Source organism: Rhinolophus sinicus, chromosome 7 (assembly GCF_057876585.1).
Source record: "Rhinolophus sinicus isolate RSI-liver-muscle chromosome 7, RSI-T2T, whole genome shotgun sequence".
In the NCBI taxonomy this organism is placed as follows: Eukaryota; Metazoa; Chordata; class Mammalia; order Chiroptera; family Rhinolophidae; genus Rhinolophus; species Rhinolophus sinicus.
The window spans coordinates 49,572,983-49,589,001 of NC_142507.1; the positions used below are offsets into that span (position 1 = coordinate 49,572,983).

The window sequence follows — 16,019 nt, forward strand, 5'->3', positions numbered from 1 at the left end:
AGGTTTTCCTCCCTGTCGTGCAGGGAGTAACCCAAGATCTTTTTGGAATATGCTCCTTTGTTTTCAAGTAAATTGCAATCACAGGACAATTAATATGCTGCAGGGGAAAAAAAAACAAATGAACAAAATCTCTCAGTACTATGTAGACAGATCTCAAAAATGCTGAACAGAAAAAGCAAGTTGCTGATGACATGTAGCATTCGCTGATATTTATGTACATCTTAAATGTACATATGGAAATACGACTACGCATTGTTTACGGATGCTTGTGTGAGTGTAAACACATAGTGGAAGCCCCTTACGCATTCACGATTGTAGCTTCCCCCAGAGAAGGAGGAAAGACAATGGGCTTGAGGAAAGGAACAAAGGAGACCTAAATTTTCTCTAACATTTTATTTTATTAAAAAATGAAGACACAAACCCAAAATTATCAGAATATAGGGACTTTACTGATAATTATTTTAATCCCATACATAAAGCTTGCAGCATTAGATCGTCAAACAAGGGAAGAATTAAGCATTATAGAGAAGACTGGATGGGGAAAACTTTATACGGAAATATTATCGGGGAAGGAGATGGGTGATTTTAAGTTTTTAATGCTTGGCTGGGGAGATTACATTTGATAATACAGTTAATAAAGTGCTGTCGTTTCTTGATCAAGGAAGTTTCATATTCCCGCTGTGAAAGGAGCAGCCTTAAAGTGAACTTGAATATTTAAATAATTGTACATTTTAAGTGGAAAAATAACAGATTTTCAAAACAGCCACAGCAAAGGAAAACCACTAGACAGCCATGGTGTTTTGTTATAGAGAGGAGAACCTCCTAGCTCCTTGATTAATTAGTGGTTCTTGAAATACTGGCAGAGATCTTTTATTTTCCTTGTGAATTACTGTCCATGGGCTACTGGTACATTTAACACAGTTGTCTAGAGCAGGAGGAAGTCAATTTAGTTTTGACTAGCATAGACACTAGGACAGTAAAATAGTTGAGGACATTTTGAAAAATTTTGCAATATCCTTCATAATTTTGCAATTATTTTTATTTTTGCAAATTACTTTCCAGTCCTTGTTCTTATCTATATGGATGCATATTTTTACATAACTGTAGTTATAATATGCATACCATCTTTTATGTAAACCTAAGAGGCATTTACCATGTTTCTATGTGGTCTTCATTAATATAATTTTTTTAATAGATGCATAAGAGTGTTCCTATACTATAGTTACAGAACCATAAGGAACTTATATTATTCTGTGACAGATCTTTTGAGTATTCATATAGGGGAAAATTTTGATTCCAGTGGAAAAAAAATTTTTTTTATAATAACTCAAAGTCCTATGGAGACAAATCTAATGAATGAAAGTTCAATACTTTCTGGTCAAAAACAAGGTAAGACTGTCAGTTAATTAAACTAATATTTATATCATAAAAAAATCTGAATATATTTCCAAAAGAAGAGCTGCTAAATATTTTTAATATTAAATAAACACTAGGTGTCAAACAACTCTTTGATATACTTTTACGTGAAAGCAATAAATGTTATTTATTAAACAAATCCATGGATATATAGCCCCTCATGTACTCATGCAGTTGCCGTGTGTGTGTGTGTGTGTGTGTGTGTGTGTATGTGAGAGAGAGAGAGAGAGAGAGAGAAGAGAACACACAAAAGAGCACAGATTTTGGGGTCAGGCCAGCTTCAAATCCTGACTCTGCCATTCTTGTCTTGTGTGACTTTGGGTAAATCATAGACTTTCTATCATAGGCAACTTTCATACTATAAAATGGGAGTAATAATATTCACCCCATACTATTGTTTTGGAGATTAAGTGAGGCAATGCATGTAAAGTGCTTAACACAGTACCTAAAATTTGGCAAGCCTTCAAATAACGGTGGTTATGCAGGGAATAAAATCTTACCATGGTATATATGTCCTGTATTTCAGAAAACTGTTCAAGACACACCCCCTACATAACTAGAGGGTCCCTCATTACCAGACTCTGATTCCAACTTCTCTCCAGCGTGGCCAGAAATAGGGCAGTTTGTGAGGGGAGAAACAAAGCCCAGGGTTATCATGCATATTAAGCAAGGTGGATCACCAAGAGCTGACGTAATATTTATGTGTAAATTTTCACTGGAAGGTAAAAGTAAGAGAATCAACAGTGCCATGCATTGGCTATTTTTCTCCTTTTGTCCCCTAAATGGAGACATTTCTATTAATAAAAATACAGTCTTGGCCCTCATGTTCTCTCCCACCACCGGGGAGCTTATCAACACGCGGAGCCACATGCCTCTTCTCTTCTGATGACTTCTAGGGCTCTGTCTCTAGCTCTGCCATCTCCCGGAAGGCTCAGGACCGCATCTCTGCCCTCCTACTAGGTAGTGGCATTAAATATTCCACATTGATGCCCAAACTCAACATGGAAGAATCAACGTTCCCAGTTTGACATGATATCAGCTTTGTGCTCCAAGATAATCTATCTGAATTTCTTACTAGAATATCCATGAAGACAGAGGAAATATAAATAACTGAAAACTAGTACTGAGAGTTAAAACTGAGGATTGAATTTGAGAAGCCTTTGCATTAACGGTGAAGGTCAACTGAACTGAAAGAGCAACTGGTTGAGCTTCCTGTGGGACGTGGTCAGAGCAAATGCCCCCATTGCTGGGCCCACTGCTCTACCCCAGGACACAGAAGGTTTTCTGGCTATGGATGGGCAACACTCAAGGAACATTCGTTGAATGAATGAAAGTGCCGAAGGGGAGAGACTAAAGCAGGACGAGCTCTGTAGCATTGTATCCCGGTGACGGTTCTTTTTCATGGACTACATCTTACCAGAGAATGTAAGAGCCAGGCAGGCAGTGGGAGAGAAAACCTAGCTCAGGCCGGCAGTATTTACCTAGTTGAGAGACACAAACAGTTGGATGAGGAGTATAGCACCGTATTCTGCTTTCCTGTTGAATTCTCAGCGGGGAATCCAACTAGCATCCAAGTAGAGAGAAGGTAGGCAGAGGCCCTTTTGATTCTGTCTGCTGGCAGACACTATTTGAATAGAGTTTTCTGGTTTCAGTATGGATTTTAAACACCCAACACATAAAAATCCATCAAACCCACAAGCAAGTAAAAAAAAAAAACATCCCAGTACGGGGCCTATGAAAAACAGTGTAGGACAAAGGCAAGACTACCGTACCCCGAGGAAGATCAGACATTTGAAAATGAACTTTTATGAGACACAGATACTTTTGCTTTGTTTTTTGAACAGAAACTGTTTGGTAACTCCAATAGGATTCAAAAAGATGTGGCTGTTTTAAGACAAGAGCAAGAAGCCACAAAAGGAGAAAACACAGGTGGTGACAGAAGACAATAAAATGAAGAGAAAGTGAAATGATGAAACAAAGAAAACCAAACACATACTAGAAGGATCAAGAGTGGTGAGCAGCGGAGGCATAGGACAGGTTGTGTTGGTGATCTGGAGGAGAACCGTGATGCTTTTCAAGGACTCAGAGAAAGAGGAAAAAGCAGCAAATAAGGGGTTCGGACCATCCCTTGGTCTAAGAGAAGGGTCCTCCTGAGGAAGGCATCAGGCCCATCTGGACAGAAGCAATCACCGAAAAGAGAAGGAAACCTGACGGAGTTAAAAACAAACAGGCAAACAGACAAAACTGAGCACGCATACTGAAGGGGCCCAACGAGTTTCAGGACGAAACACTGAAACACGACCCAGAAAAATATTTGAATTCTTAAGCAAAAATCCTATAGGCCACAGTCAGGAAATAAAAACAAAAATAAGAAAAATCAGGTTGCTAATACAATGGAACAGTGTTTACAGGGTGGAGAGAAAAAGGCATTAGAAACCTAGCCAAGCTATCTTTTTTGTGAACTATAACCATAATTACTATGATGATAGGAAAGTAGCTAATAGCTATTGAACACTTCCTATACGCTGTGCATACAAGTGCTAAGCGCTTTTAATGTATTGTTATTGGACTTAATCCCATTTTATAGATGAGGCATGTAAAGGACTGGGAAATTTTTTGAATCAAACCTAAGGACTCAAGAACTCAGAAATGGAGATGCTGAGGTATTAAGACGGGCTGTAAATACTGAAAACATAAAGTCTAAATTTTGGTCACAGTTTGAAATATAAAATAATGGAATCTAAAATCAATCCATTTATAACAACCAGCTTTGTTGGAAATCCCAGGTTAGTTAACAAAATCAAAAGGAAGTGAGTATAGATTGGGGGTCCCAGTGTGGATAGGGACCCATCTGACCGCACGCTGTCATTTTTTTTTTTTTTTGCTTGGAATGCTTTTTAAAAGACTCAAAAAGTGTTTTTTTTTAAAGTGAGAAACTGACATACTAATGGCCAGACAATACATGACCAAAAAACTATGACCCCAAACCTTGGGAGCAACCAAACGAGGAAGCCAAACCACAACCTCTGGAGCAACTGGCCAAGAAAAGCCAAGACTTGGCCAGTAACTGCCGAAGTCCCAATCTTTGTTCAGCTCAGGACCAACCAGAGAATTGCGTTCCCCAAACCAATCCCATAAGGTGCCCCCCTTCCAGTTAGCCAGCCTCTAGCTTCCCCAATGGCGACAACCTCAAATCAGAAAGCATGCCGGAATCCTTCCTTTCCTCTACCACTTCTTGCACTGCTCTCCTGCCTTCGAGGCCCCTAGAAACACAAGCGATGGTAGCTGACTCCCTTGCTGCGGCAAGCTCTGAATTAACAGCCTCCGTGTGTTCTCATTTGGGTGGTCTTTGGTTAGTTCAAAGATGATCGCGACCAGGATGAAACACAGCAAGTACACCTTCTGAATGAATCACTGGAGTAGACAAAAGCAAAGACAACACAATCTATCTAGCCAAAGACACAAAACAAAGAATCCGAAAACAAAACAAAACATTTAATGATGCGGAAAAATATAAGACGAAAGAAGCAGGAGGCAAGTGTTTTGAAAAAACACATACAACATGGATTCACATAAAGGCAAGGCCACAGTGCTTAGAATGTGGACTCTGGTGTCAGGAGGTTCTGGGGTCAGATTCTGCTCCGTTGCTGACCAGCTGGGTGTTCCTGGGCACATTATTCAACCTCCTTCAGCCTGTTTTTTCCATCTTTAAAACTGACTAATAATAGTTCCCACTCATGGGGTTCTTTGGGGAGTAAAATAATACACGCAAAGCCTGCAGTGCTGGCTTCTTTGTTTCAGGTCTAAGCTTAAATATCACCTCCTCAGAGAAGCCTTCCCTAACTACAGTCCCCAAAGTTGGTTTCCCTCTCTTGTTCTTTTTCACAGTATCCTATTTATAATCCCAACCTAATTATTTTATTTCATTTATTTGTTTATTTAATTATATATTGTTTTCTCTCTTGTTAGAATATAAGCTTTATGAGAGCCTGTCTGCCTGGCTTTTCAATGTAATTCCAACACCCAGTCGAGTTGCCTGGTATGTATGAGGAGCTCAATGCTTATTGGATAAATGAATTACCTTAAGAGGAAGTCATTATAAATCTATAGGAAGTCACTATAGTTTTATATCAAGATAAAAATCATGATAAAATCAGTTCGTGATAAGTATAGAGGATAAAAGCACAGACTCAGAAGTCAGACTATCTGAGTTTGTCACAGCTCCACCAGCGAGAGGCGGGTTATCATAGCCACGTTTCTTTTTTTCTTTCTTTTTTTTTTTTAATTTAATTTGTAGCCACGTTTCTTAACTTGTCTAAGCCTCCATTTCCTCTGTAAAATGGAGATCAGTGCTTACCTCCTACAGTTGTTTCAAGGATTAAATAAGATAACCAGACATAGTACTTGATAATTAGAGCTCAGTAAACACTCGCTACCGATAGAACGTACATTCATTAATATGTGACGTCATGAAGGACAAAATGGTAAAATAAAAACACAGACCCTGGTGTGAGGTACATTGTGACTTTTTTCAAATCTGGATCATTTTACTTTCTAATGGCTGACTCACACCACAAACATCAATATGGACATATAATCCCAGAGCCAGGCACAGGCCCGGGCAGCGATGCTGATATGTGTGGGTACAAAACCCATTTCAAACTGACAATTCACATCTCTGATTAGGTCATCGCAAAGCATAAACGGCATGCGGGAGGAATTCTGAGAATTCTTTTAATTTAGGGAAAACAGGGACAGAACAATGACTAAGAAAGGCAAACTGCAGGGACCATGACAATGGATTAAGAAGTGGTTTCTCTTCTTCTAAGGCAAGTAAATGAATTTAGGGAATTCCATAAAATGATAGCTAGGGCTCTCTTCCACGCGGCCAGGAACCGAAAGTCTCTGGCTAATGAGTAGTAAGTAACAACCAAAACGTTCCTTTTCCTGTTTCCCTCCGTGCTCATAGCCTTGCATATGCTCCTCTCTGAGGTGTATCTACATTCACACGCCCCACCTTTCTACATTTCTCTTCTTGGACTGGACTTGGCTACTCCTGTCTTGTAATTACAGTGAGGCTGACATGCAGAGGTCCCCTTGACTCGCCCGAACCAAATTAGCCAACAGGGCAGGTTAAAAAGCAATTACAGTAGCCCATAGGAAATCACAATGGACTGCAACTAACACAGAAAAAACAATTACCATAATCAATACACTTTAAGCACATCAAAATGAATATTTCCACATGTCAAAATGGTTCCAGATTTACAAAGCAACCAAACTAAACAGAAAACACATTGCGTTTTCGTAATGACTCTGCATGCGTCTTTGCCTTATGTCGGATCCTTGCCTCTTTTCTTACAATTCTGTGAGGTTTTGCCTTTTTTTTTTTTTTTTTAGAAAAAAAAGGATGTAAAACATTTTAATTTTTTTCACCTGGTCCTATTGCTCCATTCCGGCTTCTTCATCTGATTTTAGTTTGTTTGTTTCTCGTCTTTCTTCCCTCTGCTCCTGCTGCTCCTTTCACCTCCTATAATTTATCTTGGCCCTCACTTCTCATCCATTGAGTTTACACTTTACATTAATTCAGACTGTCTTTGATTCCGCTCTCTTATGGGGCTTATTTGCAACCTCTCTCCTCATAGTCTTCCTTTCACTTCAAATAATTTAGTGCTGCTTTTTAAAAAAATTTATACCCTACATAATGATATCCATATTAATACGTCTTCTCTTTTTCTCCATTTTCTTTCTTTTTTTTTTAACTTACCCTGAGTGTGCTTTCTTAGACACAACATAAAACAAAAGTCTTTCATAATTTTGATTGTTATAACTTCTGTCACACAATAATGCGTCTGATCTTCTTCTCTGGTGACTGAACCATTTTTCTTTCGCAGAGTTCCTCGTTGCATCTACGTTTATTTGGGACCCAACCCCAACCCCCTGGCAGAATTAGTGTCTAGATGAATAATCACTGCCTACATATATCTGCTCACAGAGATCTCTCTCTCTCTCCCGCTCTTCCTCCCACCCCTTCTCTGGCTGTGTTTGTGAGTTTTCCGTGCTGCTGCCGTTAACCAGCCTGGCTGGGGCTAGAGCTTGGTGCTGTTTTTCGTTTCGTAAATGATTAATTTGCCGTCACTGGTTGCTTGTTGGATATACTGTGATGACTCTAATTTAGCAATTAGTCATTGAAGACCTACTGCTGGGTACCGTCTGCTGGGTATAGAGATACTGAAGAGAGAGATACTGAAGGTTTTACCTCCTAGGGCATTAGGCCTCCAGGAAGAGAGAGAACACTGCATGGATCTCTACATCCTTGTGGCTGGTCCTCCTGCAATATTCCGTCCTGCCCGTCATGAAGTCCTCGCCCTTTTCCCTCCTCACATCTCTTAAGTCCATCCACTCTCTTCCTCTTTCCTGTCATCTCCTGGTCCCAACAGACAAGTGAAGGCGCCTCTTAATAGACTGCCCCAGGAGCCCTGTGCCCTATGAGTCACACTCGGTATTTCCATAGGTTTTCTTTTGCAAGGATAAATGGGATCGTTTCATGCTGTCCTGAAGAGGCACAAACGCCTTCCCAGTGCTTTTAGGAGAGTGTACTGGATTGTCTGGTGACATCTCGGCACCCTTTCCCCCCTTCTGGGTTATTTCCTGATTTTCAGGGGCTAGCAGCCTGGAAGCTACATTTCTCAGACTGCCTTCTAGTAGGGCTCCGGTTTAGTGGAGGACGTGCCTGGGAGCTGGAAAGGGAAAGAGAGGAAATTATTGCTTTGGCAGTGGTGGGTGGACATCAGCGGACTGCTGAAATGAGGTTTGGCCAGCAGCTTTCAGGATCTCATAGAAATTTGGGACAGATGGGAATCACAGAGAAAGGCTGTAATTAAAGAACGGGGAGTCTCCAAAGCGGTCTAAGAAGTGATTCTCTCAATTGTTCTCAATGTCGGTAGTCCGATCCGCAGACCTTACGGTACCTTAGTTCTTCCCAGGAATTACCAAGCCGGGCATTTCCAACCAACCGTTTCTCTCTATACTCTATGTTTTGGGTTGGTTTTGGGTCTGCTTACTCATAGTTTCTTGAGGACTCTGTTTCCTCATTTGCCTGTCATCTCAGCTTTTGCTTTCATTATCTTTTCTCTTCCCATATTTCTCTGTTCAATTTCTTGAGAAAGAGAAAGCCGTCGGCCAAGGTAATCACTCTCATCCTATTTGAGTAGACTTAGTGATACCTCTCTAAAACGTCACCTCTTTACCTGTAAAATGGGTATAACACCACTTACCAGTCTCAGAGCCGTTGTGAGAATCTGACTAGATAATGTGTGTGCAGCAGCTAATACGGTGCCTGGCAAACAATTTTCACCACATGTTAATTTCTCCTTCCTCTTCCCCTCAGTCCATGCATGGTGCCTTTTTCTGAAGTAGAGGCATCACAGGTACTTAACAAAGTGCCCCCCGCTCTGTGTATGTGTGTAGAGAGAGAAAGTGAGAGAGAAATATTTACTGTATAGTCAACTATTTGAAATTACTCAGAAAAATAATGCAGATGCAAACTAAAAATTATGAATGCTTGCTATTTCTGAGTATCAAAATTTTGTCTCTCTTCAAATATCTGCTATTTTATTATATTCTCAAGCTGAAGATGGTCTCAGCTCTCCATTTCTGGATTCTTTACCAAGTTCCGCCAGAACAATTACATAAATCTTTCATACACTCCTCTTCCATTCCCTTCCTTCAAGCTCATTCTCCAGTACACCACGTACCACTCATTCTATGCTGATTCTGACAAAATCAAACACTAAATCTATACTTGGCCTACATCAGCATTTTATGAAGAGGCCATATATAAATTTACTGGTAGGAGAAAATACAAATTTTTTATCTATCTATCTATCTATCTATCTATCTATCATCTATCTATCTTTCTATCCATCCATCCACCACATTTGTGTTTTTTTGTGTCTGTCTCTATTTATAATGTAAATATTCATATACATTCTGGCTATGACCTTTTTCAAAATCCAGAACTACCTGAACCAAAATCAAACAAAAAATACCCCCAAGTGCATGAGCACTGGTGTAGAGAAAACAACATGCAGCCTAAAAATCGGACCTGAGTTTGAGTCCTGCCTCTGCGACTTATTATCAAGCAATTAGGAATTCTTAAACTTGGGAGGGAGCATAAGGAAACCGATGAGAAGTGTATGTTAACAGAATAAATGCTGTGGGGAAACCAGAGCTGGTTTTATTGTACCTGTCTGCACACTCTGTAGTGGTCCAAAGGACACCCATGCCCAGGAAACGTGGACTATGTGTGGTGTGACAACAGTTCCCCTGGGAGGAGTCTGAAGGAAGAAGGCAGGAGAAAACAGCGCAAAGGAACAGAGTCTATGAGCCGAGCAGGTTCTAGTTCAAGTTTACTCTTTTTCACAGCCTTGAGCTCAGAGGATTCTCCCATTACAGTTCTTGAATTGTTAAGGAAATGTACCATGCTTACGTGCCTCTATATCCTGGGGCTAAAAAAAAATCTCAGCCTTTTACTCTATAACGAAATTGCCCTTGAAAATGAAATTAGATAGAAGATTGTTGTTGTCAAAGACATAATCATCACCAATCATAACCAAGGGACAGAAGGCAGGCACAGCACTGGCTGGCCCATGTTTCTCTCAAATCCTTTAATAATCCTGTGCAAGATAATTATTATACGCATTTTACAAGCAAGAGCAATCAAGGTTCTTCACAGAACCTTTCTAAGTAAATATGCTACATGGCTGGGAAATAGATTATCAGATCTTTATTAGACTTTCACTTACTACTCCTGGGGAAAAGTATTCTAGACTTCCCAGGATAAATAAAAAGTCACTTATAATAAATAATAAATGCTAACAGGAGTCCAGCATTCAAATTAGAACAACCAACAGACACATACTCTTTATATATAAGTTTTAACCATAATTAATTATGGCCTGCATATAATATTGGATATTCCTTATTTGTAAAGCTACGCAGTTACTCTTCTGGCTGTTCCCATCATAACTGCACAAGGACTCTGGGGTCATGCCACAAGGTACATACATTGTCCTCTCCATGCTATTGTCACATGCAAAGAATTCGAGTTCTCCTAGGGAAGACTCACTTACAGGATCAAGGCCTTAGGGATGTGGTGAAAAAAGACTAATGGAATTTCTCTTTCCTCAGAAGCTTTCACAGTAGCAAGGCTTGGCCAGGTGTGAATTATGATCTAGAAGCTGATGTGGAGATAACAGAGAAGAATCAGGAGAGGGAAGGGGCCAGAAGACGGGACAAGCAGTACGGAGAGTACAGGGTTGGCATACTCTGGCTGTATATCCTTGAGACCTGTAAGTGGCAGCAGTAGCTGACTAGAGGATTATGGGTCTAGGAAAAGGGAGGACACCCTACATCATAAAAAACTTGCTCTCCACCTGCAGGTCCAGTACAGTAGCCAGTAGCCACAGGTAGCTGTTAAAATTTAAATGAATGAAAATTAAATACAATTTACAATTCAGTTCCTCTGTCAACATTTCAATAGCCACGTGTGGCCAGTAGCTGAGGTCTTGGACAGCACGGATATGTTTCCATAATTGCAGGCAAGTTCTGTTCAACAGCATTGCTTTAGAATCTAGACCCTATGACAAATCAACATTTAAAACTCTTGGAGTTGAATTATTCCTGGGGAAGAACGTATTGCACAGTGGTTAAGAGCACAAATTCTGTACGTAAACCATCTAGACTCCAATCCTGGGTTCAAACTTTGCTAGTTCCATGATGCTAAGCAAGTAATTCATCACTCTGGGCCTCAGTTTCCTCATCTGTAAAATGGGGATGATAACAGTCTAACTTTTGATAAGGTTCTTGTGAGGATTGAATGCGTTCTTGTATGTAAAGCACTTATAACGTCTCCGGCACATGATGGCTATTTAAGCATTAGCACTCAACGTTATCACTGTCACACTGGAAATTCCTTCTATAATTGAGTACCTATTACTGGGGAATAGAGGCAAACTGATACCTGCGTCTGATCCTTTCTACGTTCCCCTTCCCCATGGACCCAATCTTTCTGGGACAGGTTAAAACACCCTCTCGTTAGCACGAGTGTGGATAAGACGGGGTAAACTCTGCTCCTTACTTGTACAACAGCACGTCAGCTGCCTGGAGCACTGGGTACGTGAGTAAACCCACAGTTCCATCGTGCTTCTGCTTGGCAGTCTTTGCCTGTGGGGGTGAAAAGAGAGGAGAGAAAGAAATCTGACGTGAACCTAATTATACTGCTAAATTAAGAAATCCTTAAAGCAAGCAAAGGGTAATCTGAATCCACCTGTCATAACATTACGTCTCAGTTCCTTTTTAGCAATTCTAGCCATTTTGTAGTTGGCTCGCCTTCACGCTCCAGGCTTAGGCGAGTCCAGTTCACCGCTGCCCCGCTAAAGCACTGCCACTACGTTTATTCATTTTATCAAAGCAAGGGTGCAAGAGTTTTCAAGGTTCCAAATAAGATGCAGTCTAGATTTCACAGGTAAGGTCAGAAAATGTCATGAAATTAAATCTCTATAAATTAACATGAGTTAACATCAAACTGCTTATTGTTTATCTGGGAACACCTCCCCGAAAGTCTCACAACATGTTGTTGACCAAACGGGAATGTTCCCTCAAAATCACACTTAAGAAAACAAAAAAACAAAAATCATGGCATTTGGAAAAATGAAACAGAGAAATTTTAATCTACCCATGGTGATTATCTGTATTGATCTTTAGGTGCTAAAGCAGTGAGAGTAAAGCGATTCCAATACACAGGACAGGTTGTATAGACCAAAATATTACCTTAATGGGGAAGCTGATGGAAACACCGGAGGTGACATTAGAAATATTTAATGTCACCTATTGTGACAACTATAAACTACTAGTGTGTATCCACTCAGTATGAACCCTAGAGGTACCCAGTACCCTGCTGTGGTTAAACGGTGCTGATGCGTCATTTGTTCTCTGAGCAGAGTTACTTATTAGCAGGGAACAACTCTGTGTAGCTCACTGATAATTGCTTCTAAGGCCTAGGGATCTCATTGCTTATAAAATGAGAAATAGACATTTTGTCACGTAGATAAATCTCATGTGTCTATTTAATATGAATTACTTCCCAGAGGCCCAATTATTTCTGAATGAACTGAACAACTGATTTCATGAACTTGCATGATCCCAGGACCAAACTCATGGGCTCACATCACGTGTCTCCCACCAACGTGCAGACACACCCTTTGAGTGCGGGTCTGAAGAGCAGCCATTTCTCTCTTTCATCGTCTTACTGTCATCGTTTCATAACTGAGTTGCAGACTTCACTTTTCTGGTTACTTCCAGTAGTTTCTGGGTTTTGGCAGTTAATGCTATAGGCCATTTAAAGGAAATGTGAAAAGTTCGAACATACAATCCCTTCAGTACCTTTCCTTATGACAATGTCCATGAGCAAGGCCAGTTCGCAATGATCACTGGGTAAAGATAATGACAGTTTAATTTGGCAATGAGCAAATGGGAAAACAACCCAATTTTTACAAATTGCTACTGCGTTCAATTTGTAGTGTTTTTTTTTACATCAGAATACTGAATCTTGAAATTACCAAGAAAAGGGAAAGATGTGGAGAACACTAACATTTATTGAGGGCTATTATGTACCGCAAATGCCTTCCATCTCTGTTAGCTCATTAATCCTCCAGATGACTCTGAGCCCTGACCCCACCTTTCTATCCCACTGTCCTGCCGCTCACTGCCCCAATCAAAACCAAGGTGCTCTTAGATCCTTCCCTAGCACTAGAACCCCTCCTCTTCCACCTCCACACTTTCTGATGACTTGTTTAATGGTCTCTTCCCAAAAAGACTTGCAAGCCTCATGACAGGGGCTGCATCCTTCTGTCTTTGCTGACTGCTGTATACCTCCAGCGCCTTGCGTGATGGGAGACTCACAGAAGGCATCACCAGTTTTTGTTAATGAAGAAATGACCAGACGAGGCAGTAACACTCTCTAGGATAAGGCTGGCATTGGAAATCCATGTTTCTGCCACAAATAAGAAATTACGGGCTAGTGGGAAGGCGTCTCTAGAATATCAGTGCATTCACACGTCACGTGTTGATGGCCCGTCCTTAGACACTACTTTTAAGTAGGAACATTTCTCATGAAATTAGTATTCAATTCTTATAAAAAGGATTTCAGTAGTCAACTGAGTGTTAGAGTACTGTGATAAAATGAGAAGGTTTTGCCTAAAACAAAAATATGGTAGAGAATATGACAAAAAGGTGTTTGTGATTCCTGGCAGGTAATGATTTTGTAGCATCACCAATACCTCTTACTGAGGCTCTGTCTGCCTCTGCAACATATGCAAAGGCTTCTGAACCAGCTTTTGAGAAAGCCAACGGCCCTGAAAATATGCTGGAAAGAAGCTGAAAACTGAAATTAATGTTGACGTAGTTGGGGGCTACCTACCCTTGGGTTATCCAATTGTAAAAAATGGAAGCAAAGTACTATGAATTATCCAATTTACCTTTTGCAGTCAAACGTCTAAGAAAAAGTACAGTCTTAATTCTTCTGTGGGTTTGAACTGTTGCCTGGATTCAACTTTATAAATAAATAAAATATGTTGTCTCTTCTCCCCACAATGAAAACATTCTTGCCTGATTTGCCAGTTAATTCCAGTGGCGTTGGGACAACTTCAGAGTCCAATAATCCAGAAATTGTGACTATGTGTTAAGTAGAATGTGGTAGCTTCAAAGTCATTACCAAGTCTATCCAGTGTCACTCTGATTCAACCACACGCAGATAAAATCAAATACTAAATTGGATATTTTTATCCAGTTTTTACGTTCAAAGGAATCTTAACCCTTTAACTTTCCGTTTAATACCCTGAGGCAGAGAGTTTAAAGATAGTTCTTTCAGCCACCAGTGAACAGCAGACCAGGAATGGCAATAAACTCGGGATTCCCAGAACCTATCACAAAAATAAACAGAGAGGGAAAAGAGTAGCTGTAATGAGGACCTTGAACTTCTTTCTGATTATTAATCAGATCACTGGCATTTACCTTCCACTGGTGTAAGTGTTGTAATCGGGGTAGTCTGACCATGCAGGTAAGGATCCAACTTAACTGGGTGTGTTCAGACACCTAAAGAAATACAGTAGAACATAAACAAAGATGGTCAGTGTTTTCCTGCATATTTGACAAAAACTAAATAGATAACAGGTATTACCTTAAAGGGCTGAAAATATCCCAAATCAAGGTAATTTAAAAAAGGACAGATGAAGGGGACTGATTCACAATGCATAGAATATTAGGTGAAGAAGAAATCTTCAAAACTAACCAATACGATTACTAGTCTAGTGTTTAAATCCTCTTTACGACATCCTTAGCAAGCAGCTGACCACACTGTTACAAAAGCTTCAGGGAGAGGATTTCATTATGTTCTGACACATCTATTCCATCTTTAAAAAGCCAAGATTATTAAGAAAACACACACACACACACACACACACACACACACACACAGACATTCAAATCCGTCTAAATAACTGCTAAATATATGAAAAGCAGCTTTAAATACCTTACATGTAAATGGCAGAGAAAGGTACTGAACTTAAAGTTAAAGACTGAATCTTTTAGACCGAGAATAATTTGAAATTCAGGAATCACTTTATCATCCTAAAGGGTGTTTTAATATGTTTCTAGTTGTCCCTCCTTCTCTTTTCTTTTTCTCCTCCTTCCTTTTTATTCTCTTAAAAAGAAGCTGTCTAGTCAACAAGAAAATATAACCTTTTCCCAATTTGTTTTCTTCTTAACCAAATGTAATCAAGTAAGCAAACCTGGCAACAATTGGGATGATTCTTGGGCCTAAGCCAGGTTCTAACCGATAACCTGGAATTTAAGGCCTATGCGTCTTGTTTCTGGACCCTGGGGAGTCCGAGCCCTTCATCCATTGTGGCTTTATTTGTGTCCATATGATTTCCTTAAAAAGCAGAGACTGTTGCCAACTCTGAAAAGTGGCCCCAAATGTGTTCTTTGTGGGTTTTACAAAACGAACATAAAGGAATGGAGCTGAACCAGCCCAGGCCTATTTTACGAGCAAGGAATCACCATCTGGCCTAAGATAGTTTCTCATTTTTTTCCTCAAGTCATGGAGGGGGAAGAGTTGTTTTTCACGTGTTTGACAAGGAGTCACTTTTAATGTTTCGCAAGCCGCTGGGCTACATCTGTCCTCCTTCTTCCAAGAGGCATTTGGGTTTCATTGAGGGCAGTGATTTTGACAGCACTGTCCATGCAAATTGCTAACTGCTGCTGTAAACAAACAGCTATCAGATAAAAACAGTAATCCTGGATGGAAGTAAGTGGATTATTGCTTCTAATCAGCAAGCAAAACACATTCCCATTAGAACTAATAAAACAAGAACTGGGTTTTGACAACTAGAAGTAGGAGGGGATTTTTTTTTTTTTTTTTTTTTTTTTGTATCTTCTTTACTGGACTGGGGAAAGGAATGACAACAGAAAATAATCATGGTCATGTGGAAAGAGACCAGATGACTCCTTCTCTTCAGCTCGGGCTCATGTGCCCAGCTTTG

General features: G+C 40.1%; 1 protein-coding gene across 6 annotated transcripts in view; it reads right to left on the bottom strand.

Moving 5' to 3' along the window:
• WARS2 (tryptophanyl tRNA synthetase 2, mitochondrial) overlaps nt 1-16,019 on the bottom strand; it is a 75,079-nt gene that overhangs the window by 4,222 nt on the left and 54,838 nt on the right. For 4 of the 6 annotated variants that reach the window (XM_074318609.2, XM_019730588.3, XM_088799531.1 and 1 more), the window contains 2 exons: nt 14,491-14,571; nt 11,558-11,643 (listed from right to left, as the gene is read on the bottom strand). In XM_074318609.2, coding sequence (XP_074174710.2) covers nt 11,558-11,643; nt 14,491-14,571 — 167 coding nt within the window. The remainder of the gene's footprint in view (nt 1-11,557; nt 11,644-14,490; nt 14,572-16,019) is intronic. The other 2 variants (XM_074318611.2, XM_019730589.3) reach the window with 1 other exon arrangement.